A 21,963-nucleotide genomic window follows, 5' to 3' on the forward strand; every position below is an offset into this window, starting at 1 on the left:
GTATGACAGAAAAACGTTAATTTTCTATATAACACTTTTTTTTTGTTTAAAATGTAGCTTATAAAAAAAAATGAAAGGACTGGAAACATATTGATAAAACATTAGAAAAAAAATCGTGGATAAGTTCAAAAACTGGTTAAAATTCAAAGCGGCAATGACTCATACTTCAGTTCCATTTCTTGTGAAAGAAGAAGTCAGTAGACCTCAAGCTTACGACGACCCAAGAAGGTGATTCCCCTCGTTCGACTCAAAATGTGTGCTATATAACATGGCTGATTGCTCGGCATATCGTTAGTTATTTTGTTGGCACTAGAAGCAATCGTCTACGAACAGGATGTCTCCTCTCCGCATAATCGCACTAGTTTTGGTGTTCTGTTATCTTGGGCAATCGTGCGGGGAGATGAATTCTTCCATCGAATTGAATGGATTTGGCTATGAAGTTACGTTAGCTGGATTGGACTCCATGAATTACAAGTGAGTATCGAGTTGTTAATTTTAAAAATCATCGTTAATTTTGTTTTGTTTTTTCGTAAAAGCATCCAAAAGGATCAACTGAAATCAAAGGAATATTTTGAAACGCTTCAGACGGAAATTGATGACATCCGAAGGACTATTCAGAACACTGAAACGTTGGTGTTAAGGCTTTCAAGTACTGTTTCAAAATTGGAATCAAACGTTGAAATGAACTTGGACCTGATGGCAATAAACATCACGAGACTTCTTTTCAGTACAGGTAGAATTCAAGACACTCTACAGCTGCAGCCGAGTACTGAAACTATGAATGATCTGGTGTTAAGAATTGTTGCACATAATCTCCAGAATAAATCGGGAGCACCAGGTAAATCTGCCTTTTTAAATCTTCAACAAGTTCCTCAAACGTGCTCGGATGTTACCTCTCGAAGGTCAGGTATATATGAGCTCCGTCCACAGCCTGGCTTCGAGAAATCTTTTGAGGCGTATTGCGATCTAGACTATGAGGGTGGAAAATGGACCGTTATTCAGAATCGATACGACGGCACAGTCGATTTCTATCGCGGCTGGCAGGAATACGAGGATGGTTTCGGTAGTTTGGGAGAAGAATTTTGGCTGGGACTGAAGAAAATTCACGAACTGACCCACGCAAAACCTCACGAGCTGCACATCGTTATGGAAGATTTCGAGGGCACAACAGCGGTGGCCAAGTATAGCCATTTCCAAGTTGGCGGTTTAGGTGAGAAGTATGCTCTCAAAAAGTTGGGTAAATTCAGTGGAGACGCCGGTGATTCGTTGAGTTGGGCACTCAACGCCAAATTCAGTACCCTGGATGCTGATCACGATACTCACAAGGATGGCAATTGTGCCGTGGATTATAATGGAGGCTGGTGGTATAAGGCGTGTCACGAAAGGTGAGTTTATCTGGATTATCGTTTGGGCCTACTTTGACGATTGACATATTTCAGCAACCTCAACGGCCTGTACATGAAAGGCAAAGTGGAGATTTTCGCTAAAATGATGTGTTGGAAAGCCTTCAAAGGGTACCACTATGGTTTGAAAAGTGCAAGAATGATGATTCGAGTTGTTTCAGTGTAATTTGAACATGAATTGTGCTTTAAAATGGGATTTCGAATCTTATGTGTGACTGAAACCCTCTCAAATAAAGACAAAAAAACAAGCGACAGTGACTGATTTAACATTTTGTAGGTACGATAAATTTCACTTGTGATGACAAATTCGTCAATGCCCCAATTATCAGAATGGTTTTGTGGGAAGCTGTTGAAGCAGCAGTTTCGGTAGTGGAAAGGATAGACTTCGTAACTACTTGCTGGTAGATTTTGGAATACTTCATTCTACTTACTTATCAGTCTTTTTCTACTGAAACCATCCTCATGGTGGTTACATTTACTATACTTGCTTATTTCTAAATTTTGTGTTGTTATTCGTCTCATCGATTGCTATAATCATACAAACGCAACAGTATCAAAGTCAATCAATGGCGTTCTATGCGATGCACCCTAACTGGATACCATGGGATAAGGACCCAGCTTCGAAAGCCTTTGACACCTAATCGAAATCAACACGCTGAATTGACTGTCCCGCACAGTTGCAGGCTATTGATTGTTGGCATTCGCCGATAAATACAACACACGCAGTGCAATGTGTGCGCTTAGAGTTTTTCGTGTATATAAAGAAGCGTGTTACGCAGAGTAAAGCATCACAGACGTGTTTAGGATTGCTCCCAGTCTATTCGCTCTCCTTCGTTTTCTCTCGCTAATAGTTAGCTCTCAGTAGTTTTGTTCTACAAAAAGTGAACCTGTTATTTTCCCGCTGCTGCTGTTCCCACCGAAATTTGTTTTCGGTCTTCATGGCGGAATCTATTCCGCCCTGGGGGCCCCTTCCCGGTCCTTCAAACCGGAACTCGAGGACTCTTCCCAGATGTTCCATACGATGTCCATGGTGAGGTCCGCTTCCTCATATTGAAACCTGGTGACAAATTCAAGCTGCCCCAAAACCCCTTCATCATCGCCAAATCGATCGACCAGATTGCTGGTCGCATCGATGGTGCCGAAGCTGTCCTGCTGAAAGTTCGAAGCCAGCAACAATTCGATAAACTTCTTCAACTGAAGAAACTTAACGACGATACACCGGTCTCAGTTGTGCCACATCCCACCAAAAACACATGCCAGTGCGTGGTTTCGTGCAGAGAGGTTGCAGATCTCACGGAAAACGAAATCTGTCAGGCTCTCGAAGACCAAAATGTCGTCGAAGTTTATCGCTTTACCAGGAAAATCAATGAAAAAACAACGCCTACTAACACTATGGTGCTTACCTTCAGCGGCACCGTTCCTCCAACCCATGTCTGGTTCGGGTACCTCCGTGTTCCTACTAGGCCCTACTACTCAAGGCCAATGCAATGTTTTACCTGTGGAAGATTTGGTAATACCAAGGGCAAGTGCTCAATTACTCCCATTTGACAAAACTGCGGTGAAAATAATATTCATGCCGATTGTCCAAAAGATCCCCACTGCAACAACTGCAGTGGCGATCACTCAACAACCAACAGATTATGCCCCGCTTACCAACAAGAACAGAGCATCATCCGGATCCATGTGGATCTGGGTATCAGCCACTCCGAAGCCGCAAAAAAATTTCATTCTCGAAAAAACTCAGCCATCATATCAAAGGTTCAACAACGCATTGCCAACACTTATTCATCACCCCAAGAAAACAACAACAAAACTTTTGAGCTGAAGAAACAAATCGCGAATCTGGTCAAGAAGAAAATCGAACTCTTAGCCGGAATTGGAAACTAAAAAGAAAATCCAAAGTGACGAATCGGACACCACCTTAACGGACTCCAACAGCGAAGCATCAATGGACACTGCCGACGACTCCCAACCGCTCAGCTCGACCCCGAAGCGTGGCCGTGGTACCGAATCTCCCGAAAAGACCTCTCCAGTTCGCATGAACAAAACCAGTGTAACTGGTCTGCTCGGAACCTTGAGCGGCACTGATTGCTTCTTCATCTGACCGTAAGTTGCGGCAAACCCGAAGCAATCGACCATGTGCTCGCTCGGCTAAAATCCCGAGTCGATGGGTGGGGTTAGAGAAACAAGAGAGATCAATAGAGGGAAAGATCACATGCGGGATATATATGGTGTTTCGATAGAAGGTCCAGCAGTTGATCGGCAGAGCTCGATTGCTCGTGTTCGCCGGTTCCATCACGTTCACCGTGGTGGAATTGGCTAACGCGCCGTTGTACCGAAGCGGAGATTGCAGGTTCAAGTCCTGTCGGTGAACCGTTGTATCTTTTTCGAAATTTTCATGATATTTACGGCTTATGTTCTTTCGTTCTTTGATAGTTCATGTTTCTCTAATTTCTTTCATCACATATGAAAATATGATCATTTCAGGTACAAAGATGTACCAAGCGATTTCATAACATCAGTATTGATTTCAACAGAGCAACACCTCCCTGTGTAACTGGTCTGCTCGGAACCTTGAGCGGCACTGATTGCTTCTTCATCTGACCGTAAGTTGCGGCAAACCCGAAGCAATCGACCATGTGCTCGCTCGGCTAAAATCCCGAGTCGATGGGTGGGGTTAGAGAAACAAGAGAGATCAATAGAGGGAAAGATCACATGCGGGATATATATGGTGTTTCGATAGAAGCTCCAGCAGTTGATCGGCAGAGCTCGATTGCTCGTGTTCGCCGGTTCCATCACGTTCACCGTGGTGGAATTGGCTAACGCGCCGTTGTACCGAAGCGGAGATTGCAGGTTCAAGTCCTGTCGGTGAACCGTTGTATCTTTTTCGAAATTTTCATGATATTTACGGCTTATGTTCTTTCGTTCTTTGATAGTTCATGTTTCTCTAATTTCTTTCATCACATATGAAAATATGATCATTTTCAGGTACAAAGATGTACCAAGCGATTTCATAACATCAGTATTGATTTCAACAGAGCAACACCTCCCTGTGTAACTGGTCTGCTCGGAACCTTGAGCGGCACTGATTGCTTCTTCATCTGACCGTAAGTTGCGGCAAACCCGAAGCAATCGACCATGTGCTCGCTCGGCTAAAATCCCGAGTCGATGGGTGGGGTTAGAGAAACAAGAGAGATCAATAGAGGGAAAGATCACATGCGGGATATATATGGTGTTTCGATAGAAGGTCCAGCAGTTGATCGGCAGAGCTCGATTGCTCGTGTTCGCCGGTTCCATCACGTTCACCGTGGTGGAATTGGCTAACGCGCCGTTGTACCGAAGCGGAGATTGCAGGTTCAAGTCCTGTCGGTGAACCGTTGTATCTTTTTCGAAATTTTCATGATATTTACGGCTTATGTTCTTTCGTTCTTTGATAGTTCATGTTTCTCTAATTTCTTTCATCACATATGAAAATATGATCATTTTCAGGTACAAAGATGTACCAAGCGATTTCATAACATCAGTATTGATTTCAACAGAGCAACACCTCCCTGTGTAACTGGTCTGCTCGGAACCTTGAGCGGCACTGATTGCTTCTTCATCTGACCGTAAGTTGCGGCAAACCCGAAGCAATCGACCATGTGCTCGCTCGGCTAAAATCCCGAGTCGATGGGTGGGGTTAGAGAAACAAGAGAGATCAATAGAGGGAAAGATCACATGCGGGATATATATGGTGTTTCGATAGAAGGTCCAGCAGTTGATCGGCAGAGCTCGATTGCTCGTGTTCGCCGGTTCCATCACGTTCACCGTGGTGGAATTGGCTAACGCGCCGTTGTACCGAAGCGGAGATTGCAGGTTCAAGTCCTGTCGGTGAACCGTTGTATCTTTTTCGAAATTTTCATGATATTTACGGCTTATGTTCTTTCGTTCTTTGATAGTTCATGTTTCTCTAATTTCTTTCATCACATATGAAAATATGATCATTTTCAGGTACAAAGATGTACCAAGCGATTTCATAACATCAGTATTGATTTCAACAGAGCAACACCTCCCTGTGTAACTGGTCTGCTCGGAACCTTGAGCGGCACTGATTGCTTCTTCATCTGACCGTAAGTTGCGGCAAACCCGAAGCAATCGACCATGTGCTCGCTCGGCTAAAATCCCGAGTCGATGGGTGGGGTTAGAGAAACAAGAGAGATCAATAGAGGGAAAGATCACATGCGGGATATATATGGTGTTTCGATAGAAGGTCCAGCAGTTGATCGGCAGAGCTCGATTGCTCGTGTTCGCCGGTTCCATCACGTTCACCGTGGTGGAATTGGCTAACGCGCCGTTGTACCGAAGCGGAGATTGCAGGTTCAAGTCCTGTCGGTGAACCGTTGTATCTTTTTCGAAATTTTCATGATATTTACGGCTTATGTTCTTTCGTTCTTTGATAGTTCATGTTTCTCTAATTTCTTTCATCACATAGGAAAAATAAAACCAGGAGACCATCCACCCAGTCCGACTCTGACTTCGAAATCCCCAGTTACGGTAACCAACCAATCAAATTGCCCAACCGCCGGTAAGTCGATTTTTACTTTATTTTCCACTGGCCCTCCTACCTGAACGCTATTTGAAGATTTTTCTCACTACTCTTGATATGGCTTCCAACATTCCTACGTACAAAACTGTGACCAATATTGCTATCCAGTGGAATATTTTAGGTTCAAAGCTCGTCTACCGGAAATTCAAATCCTTGTTGCCAAATATTCACCGATTATCCTCGCATTACAAGAAACCCTTATTTCAGATACATCCATCAATCGAAACGCAATCAAAGGCTATCAACTGATTACCCACAAAGACTCCACCAATCCCCACAGTAGAGGCGTCTGTCTCGGTATAAAAAACGGTTTCCCCTTTTCCCCAATCCCCATCCAATCAAATCTCAACATCATCTGCATCCGTCTACAGGCTCCAATAAACATCTCAATTGTCTCCCTCTATGCCTCGCCATCACTTCTCTATTAAGATTTCGCCAAGGGCCTGAAAGATCTCATTCCTCAAATTCCACCCCCTATAATGTTACTAGGAGACTTTAACGCCCATTCTACTGAATGGGGAGGCAAAACAGTCGACCGACGTGGTCGTTTTCTCAGTGATTTCGCCCTAGCAAACAGTCTAACTATTCTGAACAACGGTTTCCACACCCGCATATGCCCCAGCACTGGCAACACGTCCGCCCTGGACCTAAGCATCACCTCTTTGTCTCATGGATCTAAATTCCGCTGGAACGTCTTCGATGACAGTGGAGGAAGTGACCACCTTCCGATTCTAGTTAAAATTGAACACCCTACCACAATAGTAGAAACCAGACCCAGTTGGCGCTACCAGGAAGCCGACTGGTTTGGCTATCAAAATCATGTTGATCACCTTATCTCACTCTCTGTTCCGAACAACGTCGACTCCTTTAACTCAATACTTTTAGAAGCCGGTACTAAATTTATCCCTCGATCTAAAGGAATTCCCGGTAAAACCTCCGTCCCCTGGTGGGGACCTGAAGTCCGTGATGCGATAAAGCTAAGAAGAAAAACCCTTCGCACACTAAGGCGAATTCCCAATGATGATCCTCGAAACCAAGTGCCCTCGAGGCTTTCAAAATAGCTAGAGCATCTGCCCGATCAGTATTCCGCACTGCTAAACTCAATACCTGGCAAGCATTCACCGAAGAAATTCATCCTAATACCCCCTCTAAGGTCCTTTGGAATAAAATTAAATGTCTAAATGGCGAACCTAGAAAAAACCAATTTCACCTCCTCTTAAACCGACAATATACCAACGATCCATCTTTACTAGCCGAAGCCTTCACCAACCACTTCACCTCAACTCAGTCTACCCCCAACAACAATAACAATTCAATAACGCCAAATCCACAACCCCACTCACTTACAGACATTCCTCTATACCCTACTTCTCTAACCGCCAACAATAACATCTATAATTCTGACTTAAGTCTTGAAGAGCTACACTCTGCTCTACACAAAGTTATTACTTAGCTGGCCAGAGGGACCAGCTACAACTGCCCTCGAATTCCTGGTCAAGCCACTGGAGTTCTAGTGAGGGTGGGCTCACATGCGGCCTCTTTTGCTTGGCTAAGCTAGAGCAGAGGTTTCGGAGAACCTCGGGTCGGCTTCTAGCAATGATGCACCGGTCGGTAGTTCGGAAGGAAACACAAACGCTATCTTAGAGTTTTCATGTCCTGTTTATTTATAAACTTATGTGTTAAGTGTAGGTGTGTAGTGTATTGCTGCTGCTGCTGCTGCTGGAGGGCCGGCCGGCTGACGCTGAGATGGATGTCCGATGGAGAATCTTGGGTTGGTGGGTCAACAGTCTACTGTCGACAGTGTTGGTTGGCAATGGAGGTTAGATCGCCCTCGTGGTGGAGCCAACTTTCGTTGTGGTTGCCCTGGATGGTACACGCAGGTGTAAAACACCGCGTGCTCCTCAACAGAGCCTCGAGCCCGGAGGGACACGTTCGAACTTTCACTAACCCGTTTGAAGGGGTCGAACAGTGCCCTCTAGGACCGGATGTTGACAACGATGTTGTTGTATCTGGGTGGCTGTTGTGGCTGGTCGCGTGGGGGACCAACTTTTCTTTGCTTCTCTCGATGCCCGCCGGACTTGTAATTCGAGTCCGTGCGCAGGCTTCTCAGCGGAGAAACGGAAGCAGATCTCTTGCTCACTGGCCCGTTTGACTTGGACAAACTGGAGCTTTGTCGAGTCAATTATCCTGATCGAAATTGCTGGGTCAAATCTCTAGACCAAAACTACTGGATCGAAACCGCTGGGTCAAATCTCTTGACTAAAATTACTGGGTCCTGGTGGATTGAATATGGGGTTAGGATGGGGTTTACAGCAACCACTTAGTAGACTTACTTGATTCGCATTATTCGTTAGCTCTGAGTATCTTTTCCACTTATATTAACTTTATTCGACATTTTAAATTAATATACGTGCACGATTGTTTTGGCAACTATGGTCACTTTGTAGCTCGATGTGAACCGTGTGCTAGTCGAAGGTGGAAAGGATATGCGAATGTTAGTAAGTGATTAGCTGACCCATCGCAACCCACATTTCCGTTTCATTTTCCACCTGACGTTTTTCCATTGCTCTTTTGCTTCTCATCGGGCAAGTGTTTTGTGTTGTTGTGTCATAAGTGTTTGCATGCGCTAGCTTCTGTTTTGAATTTGGAGTGATCGTTATTTTTAATCTCCTAACTTTATTTTTTGTTGTTGAATTAACCAACATTCATAACTTTATTTATTTATTTATTGTTTTTAATCAGAGTGGGGTTTATTAATAAATTCTCTTACAAATTGTGTTCTTATTTAAATTCAAATATTGGCGGGAAGAATTATCGATATCTAATCGATTAAGATTTCTACTTCTGAGCACTCAGATTGAGTACTCCAAACTGCTTGCTCTTCATGGGTATGATTGGGCGAAATACCCCAATGGTAACAAAGTCAAAGGACTATCTTTTGGTCCCGACGACATTGGCTATCCTCTGTTGAAACATCTGTCCCCCCTCGCCAAAATTACATTCCTAGACATTATTAATAAGATTTGGAATGACGGGCACATTCCCGTCGAATGGAAACGAGGACTGGTAGTTCCCATCCCAAAACCACAAAAAGACCCATGTAATCTTGATAGTTATCGCCTCATCACCCTCTTGGACTGCTCGGGGAAGATTATGGAAAGGATGGTAAACCATCGATTAAACACAATCCTCGATCAAAACAGCCGCCTGGATGACCGACAGTATGCTTTCCGTCCTGGTCGATCCACAGACGACTACCTCTGCCTCCTAGAGAACATTCTCGATGACTCACTGAATCAACATCAACACATCGACCTCCTGTCCCTGGAGCTTTCTAAAGCGTTCGACAGAATCAATCCAGAGATAATCCTCAAGACTTTACAGGAATGGAAAATCGAAGGTCACATGCTTAAATACATCCGCAGTTTTCTCTCGAACCGCTCGATCCAAGTCATCGTTAATGCCACCCTCTCTAATCCCAAACCTGTCCTGAATGGAGTCCCCCAGGGCTCAGTGATATCCCCAACCCTCTTCCTTATTGCCATCAACTCAATATTTAAAATAATACCCAAAAACATCAAAATCCTTGTGTACGCAGACGACATCCTTCTGATCTCAATCTTCCCTTTTGCTCGCCTCTCGCGTTTGAGATTACAAACTGCCCTAGATACCGTAGGAAGATGGGCCCCTAAAGTCGGCTTTCTCTTCTCTCCTTACAAATCAAAGCTCATTCATCTTGGTCCTAACAGGAAAAAGCTTAAAAAACTCCCTCCGGTAAAAATGTTTGATCAAATCATACCACTTGTCCACTCCTTCCGTCTTCTTGGAGTTTGGATCGATGATCGCTTTTCCTTCAGAGTACACCTTGGTCAAATCAGAAAGAACGCTACGAACAAAATAAATATCCTTCGCATTCTTACCAATACACCTAGCATGGCAAATCGGGACTCACTAATGAGATTTTTACATGGCTGGCTAATACCCTCTACGCTATATGGAATTGGTTTCGTCAGTCGAGCCGGCCCACTTCTCTATGACAAACTTGGTGGCAGTAGTGACTCACCCATGATCGATCGTAATAACATAATACTTCAAGACCTTATTAACACCCCTATACCACCCATTTGCCCAAGAAGACAAACAGTATTGGAGTAGTATTGGACCGAAAAAATCCCACCCGTTGACTTCTCCTTATCACATAAAATTAAAGCCGGGCAACATCCTTTAGTGGTTTTACCACATTTCCATAACCTGGTCGATGAGAAATATTCCTCAAGTTCACATATCTTCACCGACGGCTCCAAAAATACAGATGGTAAAGTTGGCTGTAGCATACATGACTCGATCAACAACAGATTTATGGCTCTACCCCATCAATGTTCCGTCTTTAGCTCCGAAGCCTATGCTTTAATGGACGCCCTTCAAAACACCCAGACTTCCAATCCTCCCGTCATAATCTCCGACTCCGCGAGCATTTTAAAAGCTGTCTCCGGAGGGAACTTAAAACATCCCTGGATCACAACCATATCCGAAGAAGCTCTTAACAGAAAAGCAACCCTCGTCTGGATACCGGGCCATGCGAGAATACCCGGCAATGTCGCCGCCGACCGTCTGGCTCTCCGTGGCACAGAAGAGACTCCCTTATTCATATCCATCCCACAACAAGATGCTTATCGCTACGTCAAAAATCAACTTAGTCTTGCCTGGGAGAGAAAATGGGTCGAAAATCGAACTGCCAAACTGCGCGAAGCAAAAAACAGCACACTCAAATGGACTGACCGTAGCAACCCCCAAGAAAGAATCGTTCTAACTCGACTCCGAATAGGTCACACCAGATTCACGCACTCCTACATACTCGATAGAGAACCCCCACCCATCTGTCCATCCTGTCACTGTACAATTTCTGTACGCCACCTACTCATCGAATGTTCAATCTTCTCATCCGAAAGAACAGCGTGTCAATTGGGGCACAACATCCGTCAAGTGCTCTCAAATTGTCCCTCTGAAGAAAGAAAGCTCATCCTTTTCCTAAAAAACACAGGTCTTTTCAAACAACTATAGTCTTCCTGCCTCCTTAATCTCCCCTTACTCCTTTCCCTTCCATATCCCACAATCCAAATAACAACACGTTCACATCCCAACCACTCAAAAAAAAAAAAATAGAAAAAAAATTAAAAAAAAATACAAAAAAAATACAAAAAAAAACTTAAAAAAAAACAGAAAAAATACAAAAAAAAAACGAAAAAAAGAGAAAACCAAAAACTCAAATAGACAAAATTGTAAAGTAGAACATAAAACCAGGAACGGAAATCCATACTTGACTACTTCATGTTGTACTTTTTACTGATACTTTATCCAGATTTTTTTTTAACCTTTCTGCGAATTCGTTTCCTAACATATCCTGACCTGTGCGCCGCCCGAACATTTTGTATCTGATATACCCGGACTTGACTGCCATCAGGACTCTTCGTTTTCTTATAAAGCCGGATCTACATACCGTAAGAAACATCTGTCCTCATATATCTGGACTTGAATTCCGAGATCAAATGTTCGTTATAAAGCCGGACTTGTGTACCGCTACCGGAAACAGTTCGACTAACCTAACAACAAGATACAATCTGACAAGAAACAATACAAGAAACAATCTGAAATGCATTACCATATGAAAGACGGAATAGGGAAGAATGCCCTAAGTGGTAAATTCCTGAAAAAAAAGAGTAAAGCATTCCAGTTTTGACATTCAAACAGTGCGTTTGTGTTTCGTTTCTCTCCTTTCCATTCCGAAAGTGCTCCCTGTCTAGAAGGTTATGGTCCCAGCACTAGTGGAAAGGAGAATAGTGAAATCGGTAGTGGTATCCAGCTAGGAGGTAGCCAATGGGAGGAGGAGCCAACGCCGGGAATCCAGAGGAACGTCGTCGAGCCAGAACCGTGTGAGGTTGTTGGATCAGAAGCCTGGTAGGTCGTCGGACCGGGAAGCCAGCTGGAGGTCGGCAAGCCAGGAGACACGGGAGGGAGGTCGTCGGACAGGTGCTTTGGAAGGTCGTTGGTCCGGAGCCATTGAGAACGGACTGGAATCACTGGTGGTTCCTCGTGCCGGAAGCCATGGAAGGTTGGCGGGCTGGTGCCGTGGAAGGTGGTCAAGTTGTAGGCCAGGTGGTGGTCGTCGGACCAGGAACCTCTGATGGACTTACAAGCCGGGAACTACGGAAGGTCGTCAAGCCGGTGCCATGGAAGGGCGTCGGACCGGAAACAAAAGTGAAGGTCCTTGGGCTGGATCCACTGGGAGACGTCAGGCCTCAGGAGGAGCGTCGAGGCGTAAAGCGACGCGGCTCGAAGCTGCAAAGGGCGTCGAGCCACGTGGAACGCCATCAAATCGCAAGAAGGGCGTCGGTCCGGACAGAAGGTCGTCTTCAAGCGAACCGAAAAGAGGTTGTCGTCGAGCGAGCCGGATGATGGTCGTCCAGCGAAACCGGAAGATGGTCGTCGTAGTCAAGGCGACGATTATGGTCCGGTGCGATGTAGAGATATGAAAAGCGTGTGTTGAGGAGGAATGTTGGCATTCGCCGATAAATACAACACACGCAGTGCAATGTGTGCGCTTAGAGTTTTTCGTGTGTATAAAGAAGCGTGTTACGCATAGTAAAGCATTCCAGTTTTGACATTCAAACAGTGCGTTTGTGTTTCGTTTCTCTTCTTTCCATTCCGAAAGTGCTCCCTGTCTAACATTGATGACATTCAACCAGTCCTACGAGCACTTCAATTTAAAAAAGAGTGTGATTAATAAAAATAACAAATTTGGTAAAGTTGGGTTCACCGCCCGAGTTACAGCACGGCGAATTTAGGATTTTTTTCGATGACTGAAATCGGAGCAATCAAGATTATGAACAACCGTTACTTGTTAGTGAAAACTTTTCACTTAAGTTCAGTTACAAACCACACTGCGTAGAATAAAGGCCATCCTGAGTCCCTTATTATTCAAGAGGTTATGGGCTCCCTTGCTAATACTGTTTGCGAAAATCCGCAATTCCAAGGTGGACCAGGCTTTCAACACTGGAGTTTCCGGGTTAAAATATACCTGGATTCGGTCGGCGTGCTAGAAAACCTGACGAAGAATGCACCTGAAATGGCTATCGAGAGGATCAAGTTTGAAAATGCGGACGAGTAGGCAAAAGCTTGTCACGTCGAAGGTCACGGAGAACTGGAACTAGCTGCTTTTTTGGGTGAAAAGGCCATAAATCCTTTCAAGTTCCACATTAAGTGCCACAGATGTGGAAAGCGAGGACAGCTCATTCAGCCAGCCAGTTTCAAGCGAGATGGTGGTAAGTTAATCTTCAAGCTCGATTCGGGTTCAAGAGAACATTTAGTGAACACGAAAAATGTTTTCTCGAAGCACATTATTATTTTGAAGGAGGTCCTCTACACTCCACAGCTACGTGACAACTTAATGCCGGTGAAGAGATTGACAGCGGCAGGCATTGGAGTCAATTTTTCCGAAAAGGTGGCGTTTCTCAAAAAAGAGGATCAGTACGGCTTATCTCAAAGGCGGTCTATATGAATTAGAAATCAGAGTCGGAGTACGTACTGCAGATCTGTGCAAGATTGAAGCCGATATGTTGTGGCATCAACGTTTCGGTCACTTGGCCACGGCCTGGTTACTGGTGCTGGTCGCAAGGCCATTGCGTGGGTCCCGAGTCAGCAGTATCAGAAGCTAGATACAAGAAGCCGTGAAGTCGTCATGACAGGTTATGCGTCGACAGTTATGGTTTCCGGTTGTGGGATAGGAGTTCAAGAGAAAACGTAGTTGCTCATTGTTCGTGAAGTCTCCCGAAGGTGAGAAAGTCAAGCCGCTGATGGTGATATTCTCTTATGAGCAGGGGGAAGTTGAAATCCAGGTCCCTGATGCAGATGAAGCCCTGGTTGCCTGAAGACGAACACAACAGCGACTTATGAAGAGGAAGAGTCAGATGAACCTGATTTCCTCGAACTGACCGATGAAGATGGACTGCTCGACGAAACTGACGATACCGGAGTGCTCCCTTTGCAATCAGAACAGCCCGATGCCGGAGGCCAGGCGTTGCTGAGGTGCAGCGAACGGGAGCGCAAGCTTCCAGGGAAGTTTTTCGACTTCTTTACTGGGATTAGCGCAAATTCTGTCGGCTTGCACTTTACAGACGCTCCGAAAACCATAAAAAATGTCACGACCAGAAACGACCGTGAGAAAAAGTTACGTGCTGTGGAAGAAGAACTGAAATACTTAGAAGCCTACCGTGTGTGGAGGTTCGAAGCTTGTCCACCGGATATGAAACCACTGAGATAGAAGTGGGTGGAAACGAGAACAGCCAAGCAGTACGATACAAGGCACGCCTCATGATTATAGGCTACCTGCAACCCTCCGGAATGGATTTCGAAATGACGTGTACACGGGTGGTCAAGCTCGCGACGATTCGAACGGTTTTTGCGATTGGAGTACGCTGCAGGCTCGTATTCCACCAAATAGACATAAAAATCCCCATGAAGGTTCATCTAATAGGAACCGTATCGTGAGCTGTTCGGCAGCATTATGTTAACCATGCTGTGTGTGCGACCGGGCATCTGCTTTCCGGTGGATATACATGGTACGGATCCAGTCGAATCCGGGTCATTGGTAGGCCCAGTTAGTTTGTACACCACAGCTTTGGAAGCTACCCTGTTTTCAAGAACTGGACTAACGGATTGTGAGGGGATGAAATCAAAGCATTCAAGATTATAAACAATCGTTAGTTGTTAGTGAAAACTGTTCACTTTAGTTCAGTTACAAAGCACACTTCTTAGTATACAGACCCTTCTTCAAACCATCCTGAGTCCCTCATTATTCAAGAATGACGAATATCAACGAATGCATAGTTTGTAAACCTAATCATGATAATCTACACTAAAGGTACTTGGGAATGATTCAGTATAGAGGAAAGAAAACTGAGGGGTAAAAATGATCAAAATATAAAAATAATCAATAAACCAGAGACACCAGCAGGTCATCAAGCTATAAGGAACCAAAAGAAATTTCAAGCAAGGTTGTCAAACCGGAGCTATCGATTTGTTTTATCTTCTTTATTTGGAATGGCTTAGACGATAGACCTTATCACTTCACACTGAAACAACTCTAATCATCATTCTAGAACGTTTCAATCCATAATTATGTCCTCTGAAGGCTTTCCAACACATCATTTTAGCGTGAACATCCACTTTTCCTCTCATGTACTGGCCGTTGAGATTACTTAAAAAAAAAATTAAACGTTGTTTTCTAGAGCATCTAGTACTCAATTCTATATCAATAAATTTCCCTCACCTATTGTGGCAAGCACGATACCACCAAGCTCCAGTATAGTACACAGCGCAATTGCCATCTTTGTGAGTATCGTGATCCGCATCCAAGGTAGTGAATTTGGCGTTGAGTGCCGAACTCAACGAATCCCCAGCTTCTCCGCTGAAATCACCCAACTTTATGAGCGCATATTTCTCACCAGCACCTCCCACTTGAAAATGACTGTACTTGGCCACAGCTGTGATGCCCTCGAAATCTTCCATAACGATATGCAGCTCGTGAGGTTTTGCATGGGTCAGTTCATGAATTTTCTTCAGTCCCAGCCAAAATTCTCCTTCCAAACTACCGAAACCATCCTCGTATTCCTGCCAGCCACGATAGAAATCGACTGTGCCTTCGTATCGATTCTGAATCACGGTCCAATTTCCACCCTCATAATCTAGATCGCAATACGCCTGAAAAGATTTCTCGAAGCCAGGTTGTGGACGGAGCTCATATATACCTGACTTTCGAGAGGTAACATCCGAGCACGTTTGAGGAACTTGTTGAAGATTTGTGAAGGCAAATTTACTGGTTGCTCCAGCTTTGTTCTGGAAGCTATGTGCAACAATTCTTAACACCAGATCATTCATTGTTTCCGTACTCGGCTGCAATTGTAGGGTGTTTTGGATTTTACCAGCACTGACCAGCATTCTCGTGATATTCATTGCCAATAGGTCTAAATTTGTTTCTACATTTGACTCCAATTTTGAAACAACCCTCGAAAGCCATAACACCAACGTTTCAGTGTTCTGAATAGTGCGTCGAATGTCATTAATTTCCGTCTGAAGCGTTTCAAAATATTCCTTTGATTTCAGTTGATCCATTTGGATACTTGGAAGAAAGAGGAAAGTTAAATTGAATTTCAAAATATCAATTTCCGGATACTCACTTGTAGTTCATGGAGTCCAAACCAGCCAATGTAACTTCATAGCCAAATCCATTCAATTCGATAGACGAATTGAATTCTGCAAACGATTTTCCAAAACAGAACACGAAAACCAATGTAATTCTGCTGAAAGCCATCATGTGTGAAGATGATTGCTTCTAGTGTCTGGAAATGACACGCTTCGTTCCAAGTTATCGTATTTTATAGTTCTTTTCCAACTCAATATGGGGAAGAACAATACAATCTTGGCCGAAGAAACCGCAAGTTGAGGTCAACTGTCTTTCTATACCAATCGAACTGCAAACTGTAGATTGCGGTTTATCAATCAATTACAACTTTGAGCATCCTTTTCTTTGAATAAATCTCAAATTGGATGTGCAAAACTGAATTTTTAATCTGATGTTCATATCACGTGTAAACATTTTGAGTCCTGATTATATTATATGGCTTTAAATAACTTTATTAAATAAATATTGTTGTAGGTTGTAACAGTAAGACTTAACAAGGGTGCATTTAAAAGCTCATTTTTTTTATCGGAATTTTAAAAAAAATGCCATTAAAATATTAACCGTTATAAACCCTCAGTGTAAAAAGTTTCCGTGATTTTTTTAATTAGTACCCACCGTAAGGGCATTCTTTTTAAATACATACAGTCTTTTGCAACAAGTTTGTTACTGAATACTCTAAGATTTTTAAAACGAACTGCGGAAAACGGGGACGAACTGGGTTTATTCTCTATGTTCAAATGAGTTGCGTCTAACTGAGCCTTTCAAATTTCAAAACGTCAATACATATATTTTTTGTCTCTCGATGGGAACACAGGTACTTACTTCTCAAATATAAAAAAAAACTCAGTTCAGATCCATGATACTTGTACATAGGTCAGGGTTTCGGTAACGAGCAAACCTTTTTCGATTCTTGGCGAATGGCAGGTGAAGACGTCTGGTTGAAGAAATATTCCTGTTGCTCCCGGATGTCCAGCGCACGCAGAGCGCCAGCAATCGTTGCTTCGTCATATCCGCACTCCCTCAGTAAGCTGCGTTGCAGCTTCCGGTCGGCGATCCGTTCCTTCTCCCTTGAAACAGGCGTTTTCGGTGTTCCAGGCATCCGTCGTCGTTTACCACTGTCGAATGCATTATCGGAACTCATAGCGGGGCTGGAGAGAACAAAATTCATATTAGATTCCCAAATAAACAGTCATGGAGGGAAAACTATAAAAGTACATACCGCTACACAAAGTAACAAATAGAATACTTTAAATTCACAAATCAAAACAAAACTATGTATATACTTGTGAAACTAGGTAAAAACGCATAACAGTTAGTTGTAACTTTGAGGCTACCGTAATTTAGAAAAAACTAAATCGACTAAATCTTAAGTTCAAAATGTATAAATTGAACTCGCTTCCGTTTAAATTTGAAACCTATACAAATGAACACTCGACAGGGATAGAAATGCAAAGATGCCAGTTTAATAGACGAATTAACAACAAGGAATACATAATTGTATTTCAAATTAACTGTGATTTCAAAGAAGCAGAGTTGCATGTATGTAAAATAATAAAAAAAATGCTATGAAAATTGTGTTTCGCATACTTTATATCGTTGCATATCCAAATGTAATAATATTTTTTTTCAAAGATATTTTCTTCCATCCAACTGGCAACTCTTGATATCTCTGATGTTTTCAGTAACGGGAGCTTCCCTAAACTCGCATTAGAGTGGCAATCTGGGTTGCCAGGTGCCCAGATTTGTCTGTAAAACCAAGACTTTTCACACTTCGTCCAGATATTGGTCAGACACAGATTTTGCCCAGATTTTTGCTGAGAGTGCCCAGATTTTACAGACTTTCAAAGTTAAGTGATAAAATCAATATTCATGTATTGGATTTAATCCGTAAGTGGCAGAATAGACTGAAATCTGGCTTATATCATTGGTATTTGACCAATCATTCATTAAACTTTTTTTTAAATAAGATCGGCATGGTACGTGGTAGGAAACAGTGATTGTTATATAGTTATCAACTCGAAAATAACCCGATCACCATAGCACTACACCACCCCCCCCCTCCCCCCCCCCCGCCTTCCGCTTACACGATTTGTCAAACTTTATTTCTTGTTTAGTATCAAATTTGTGATTTTCCTTATGCACAGACACACACAGACTTTTTTTCAAAATTGCCCAGATTTTTTATCTTCAACACCTGGCATCCCTGGTGGCAATTGATAGAAAGGAACATTTTTTTTACCAAATCTCGCGTGAGCTTTCATTACGTCGAATGAAACAAAATTTGAAAAACTGAGATATTCACTAAAAAAGCTTCATTATAACACTATCTACCTATATGATTGATAACACAATCAATTTAAACCCTTTTAATGTATAAAATTTAAGACTTTCAAAATGACGAATGAAACAAAACCTTGCTTGCCCATTTCAATGTTGCTTACGTCCCTTCTTCCAAACGGCGAATGTGCAGAGGAAGAAAAACCTAGCACATTCGCTATGGATTCCATGAGCAAACAGTGTATACAGGAAGAGGTAATCAGAATATCAACCTGGCAATATTATTTCAAATTCTTGTTTTCAGGCGTTCTTAAATCGATACTCAAGGCTTTCGAACGCTGTACAATAATGCAGCAAGGAAAAGAAACCGAACAGCAGCAGTAGCAGCAAACCTAACAACTAACAGAAGCAGGCTGATCGGCAGCAGCCTGCTGCTGTTAGTCACCCAATCACCCGATTCACACTTTTATTACGCATTCACTAATAAATTTACCGCTACACTCGATAACTCACTAAGTTAACATTCACTATGCCAAAAAAATTTAAAAATTTACCGGTAATTGCCACAGAAACATTTGGGCGTAAGTGCAAGTTGAACGAATCAAAGGACGAATGAGACAAATTTCCCCTCCAGCTGATCGGCAACAGAAAGCTGATCAGCAGCAGCGAGCTGGTTTGACCGATGGTGCACCCGATGGCCGGTTCACACATTTCATTATGCATTTATTTACTCACCAATTTACCGCTTCACTAGATATTTCACTTATTAAACAGCCACTACGCCGAGAAAATTGAAAATTTCCCATAGTATTTGCATCAGAAACATTTGGGCGTAAGTGCAAGTTGAACGAATCAAAGGACGAAAGAAAAAAGACGAATGAAACAAATTTCCCCTCCAAACGACGAATGTGTTCAGACGTATGAACGATTTATGTTTGAATATGTCGTATGTTCCTACATGATTAAAAAATCGCTCTAAAAATTGCAAAAAATTAAATTCATAATGTGGAATATCTGACACAATTAGTTTCCATGAATATTGCGTATTTTTTGAAAAGTTATCATCGAAGGAATAAAAATAGGATTTGAAAAACACTCTTCAAATTTCAGAAGCGTTTTTCTCGGTTCGGTGTTTCTGTTTCATTCGACGTAATGAAAGCTCACGCGAGAAATAATAAATTTAACAAAAAATGAAATAAACGACTTAAATACAAAAAATGACCAAAATTACAAAACTGACCAAAAAAAATGATACGATTATAAAAAAATTTAGAAATTGCAAAAATTTCAAAAAATATTAAAATACAAAAATAACAGTTTTTTTAATAATTAATTATTCTTCTTTTTGAGATTTTAGTGCTTTCGCGTTATTCAAAACTACAGAAGAGGATTGAAATAATACTACTATGCATTATTAAATTAAATTTAAGTCGGTTGTTTTGAAATTCCACAAGACTGGTTTTGCAGTCACCCTAACGTGAATTCATTCGTGCACGTGCTTATTCTTCTCTGGTTCATTCTGTGTAAATTCTCCAAATTCTCTGCACTCGAGAGAGGATTTTGAACCTTTTACGTTCATTCTTTGAAGGATTAAAATAAAAACAAAATTCATCGATTAGATTTTCTCTCGGATTACTTCCATTACTTCAAGCCTTCGAACACAGGCAATTAGGGCAGAAAACAGTTATTGCTAGGTTTTTTGATTTAGGGATTATGTTTTAGATTTAGCCTCCAATAGCTAGGGATTGATCTAAATCCATCTATTACAATGTAATCCTGGTAGGATTGAAGTTAAATTGACACTAACTTCGGAACCAAAGTAAGAGGTCGGATTTCGGAGTGGAAAAAGTGCCAAAAGTTTAAGCAGCAGGAAATATAAACAAAACTTAACGAGAATGTTTCGATTACGGGTGAAAATATTTTATATATACATTCTGATTTCGTTTATGCTGTCGGTATATTTATTCTATTTGATTTCGAAATATTCCGTAGAAAAGTTTATAAATTACCAGCGCAATGCAAGGTAAGTGAAAGCGAGTTAAACTTTTCAAGGTCACAAACAGACCATTTCCTATAATTGTATACATTTGTCACAGAAACAACAAACTACCTGACCGACCCAGGATTCCCCAGATAGTTGGCCACTATGTTGCCCCCGGTGTTGTGGGGAACGTGTCGAGAGATTTCATGAACACCAACAATTTTGCTCCGGTTCCGGGAGTCGGGGAAAATGGTGATCCGGTTGTGGTGCAAGCCAAAGATCTACTCAAGATGCAGCAATTGTTCCAGATCAATCGGTACAATTTGCTGGCTAGTGACAGAATAGCCTTGAATCGGACCCTTCCGGATGTGCGGAAATCAAAATGTCTCAGTAAACAGTATCCTTCGAAACTACCGACGACGTCAATTATAATAGTCTTCCACAACGAAGCCTGGTCCGTGCTGCTGAGGACGGTTTGGAGCGTTATCGAACGATCTCCGAGACATTTAATCAAAGAAATTTTGCTGGTAGATGACGCAAGCGATAGGCGATTTCTGAAAACCGAACTTGAGAACTACGTCCAGAAGCTGCCGGTTGTGGTCAGCATTTTGCGACTGAACAAAAGGGAAGGATTGGTGGCCGCAAGATTGATGGGAGCCAGAGTTGCGACTGGAGACACTCTTACATTCTTAGATGCTCACTGTGAATGTTCACCCGGATGGCTCGAACCGCTGCTGGCTCGCATCCAACAGAACCCCAAAAAAGTGGTTTGTCCTGTAATTGACATAATCTCTGACGACAATTTTTCCTACATCAAGAGTTTCGAATTCCATTGGGGTGCTTTCAATTGGGAGCTGCACTTCCGGTGGTACACGCTAAGCGATGAGGAACTAGCAGAGCGCAGGAAGGACACGACTTTGCCTTTCAAGACTCCGGCCATGGCTGGTGGATTGTTCACCATAGATCGGAAATACTTCTTCGATGTAGGCAGCTACGACGAAAAGTTGAAAATCTGGGGTGGAGATAACTTGGAAATGTCGTTCCGGATTTGGCAGTGCGGCGGAGAGGTGGAAATTGCTCCGTGCTCCCATGTTGGACATTTGTTTCGGAAAAGTTCTCCATATACATTCCCAGGAGGTGTGAGTGGGGTAAGATAAAATTTTGTATGCTTTTTCAGAATATTGATTTTCTTTATCACACACAGATATTGAATGAAAATCTCGCTCGAGTTGCTCTAGTTTGGATGGACGATTGGGCCAAGTTTTTCTTCAAGTACAACAAAGGTACAGAGGAGTTTAAGAATTTGGTACGTTCGAAGTGATAAATTTTCGATTTTAAATCCCATTTTTATGAAAGTTTATTTATTTCAGAATGTTTCCTCGCGCATCGCTCTAAGAAAGGAACTTAACTGCAAATCCTTCGATTGGTATCTCCGTAAAGTGTGGCCTCAGAATTTTTTCCCAGCACCTAACAAATTTTT

The 21,963-nt window shown here is 42.6% G+C and overlaps 3 protein-coding genes and 1 long non-coding RNA gene across 4 annotated transcripts; 2 read left to right on the forward strand and 2 right to left on the reverse strand.

Annotated features, from left to right (window-relative positions):
* Positions 1-306: 306 nt before the first annotated feature.
* LOC129748805 (ficolin-2-like) lies at positions 307-1,634 on the forward strand. The gene is made up of 3 exons (XM_055743556.1): positions 307-474; positions 537-1,385; positions 1,440-1,634. Exons 1-3 carry the CDS (start codon positions 335-337, stop codon positions 1,567-1,569), a joined length of 1,119 nt encoding a protein of 372 aa, XP_055599531.1. The 5' UTR covers positions 307-334; the 3' UTR covers positions 1,570-1,634.
* A 13,409-nt stretch (positions 1,635-15,043) lies between these two features.
* LOC129746234 (ficolin-1-like) lies at positions 15,044-16,379 on the reverse strand. Its single transcript, XM_055739794.1, has 3 exons — positions 16,221-16,379; positions 15,314-16,162; positions 15,044-15,241 (listed from the first exon to the last, which is right to left on the reverse strand). The coding sequence occupies exons 1-3, from the start codon at positions 16,355-16,357 to the stop codon at positions 15,112-15,114; spliced, it is 1,116 nt and encodes a 371-aa protein (XP_055595769.1). The 5' UTR covers positions 16,358-16,379; the 3' UTR covers positions 15,044-15,111.
* A 541-nt stretch (positions 16,380-16,920) lies between these two features.
* Positions 16,921-17,658, reverse strand: LOC129746235 (uncharacterized). Its single transcript, XR_008737275.1, has 2 exons — positions 17,445-17,658; positions 16,921-17,373 (listed from the first exon to the last, which is right to left on the reverse strand). It is a non-coding gene; the product is annotated as an uncharacterized LOC129746235 (long non-coding RNA).
* Positions 17,659-20,129: 2,471 nt separating this feature from the next.
* On the forward strand, positions 20,130-21,958 carry LOC129741160 (polypeptide N-acetylgalactosaminyltransferase 3; the record flags this gene model as incomplete). Its single annotated transcript, XM_055732868.1, has 4 exons — positions 20,130-20,525; positions 20,599-21,631; positions 21,688-21,789; positions 21,854-21,958. Coding segments are annotated over exons 1-4 (1,368 nt in total), but the record flags the coding sequence as incomplete, so codon positions are not given.
* Between the last annotated feature and the right edge of the window lie 5 nt (positions 21,959-21,963).

Source organism: Uranotaenia lowii, chromosome 2 (assembly GCF_029784155.1).
Source record: "Uranotaenia lowii strain MFRU-FL chromosome 2, ASM2978415v1, whole genome shotgun sequence".
Taxonomy (NCBI): Eukaryota; Metazoa; Arthropoda; class Insecta; order Diptera; family Culicidae; genus Uranotaenia; species Uranotaenia lowii.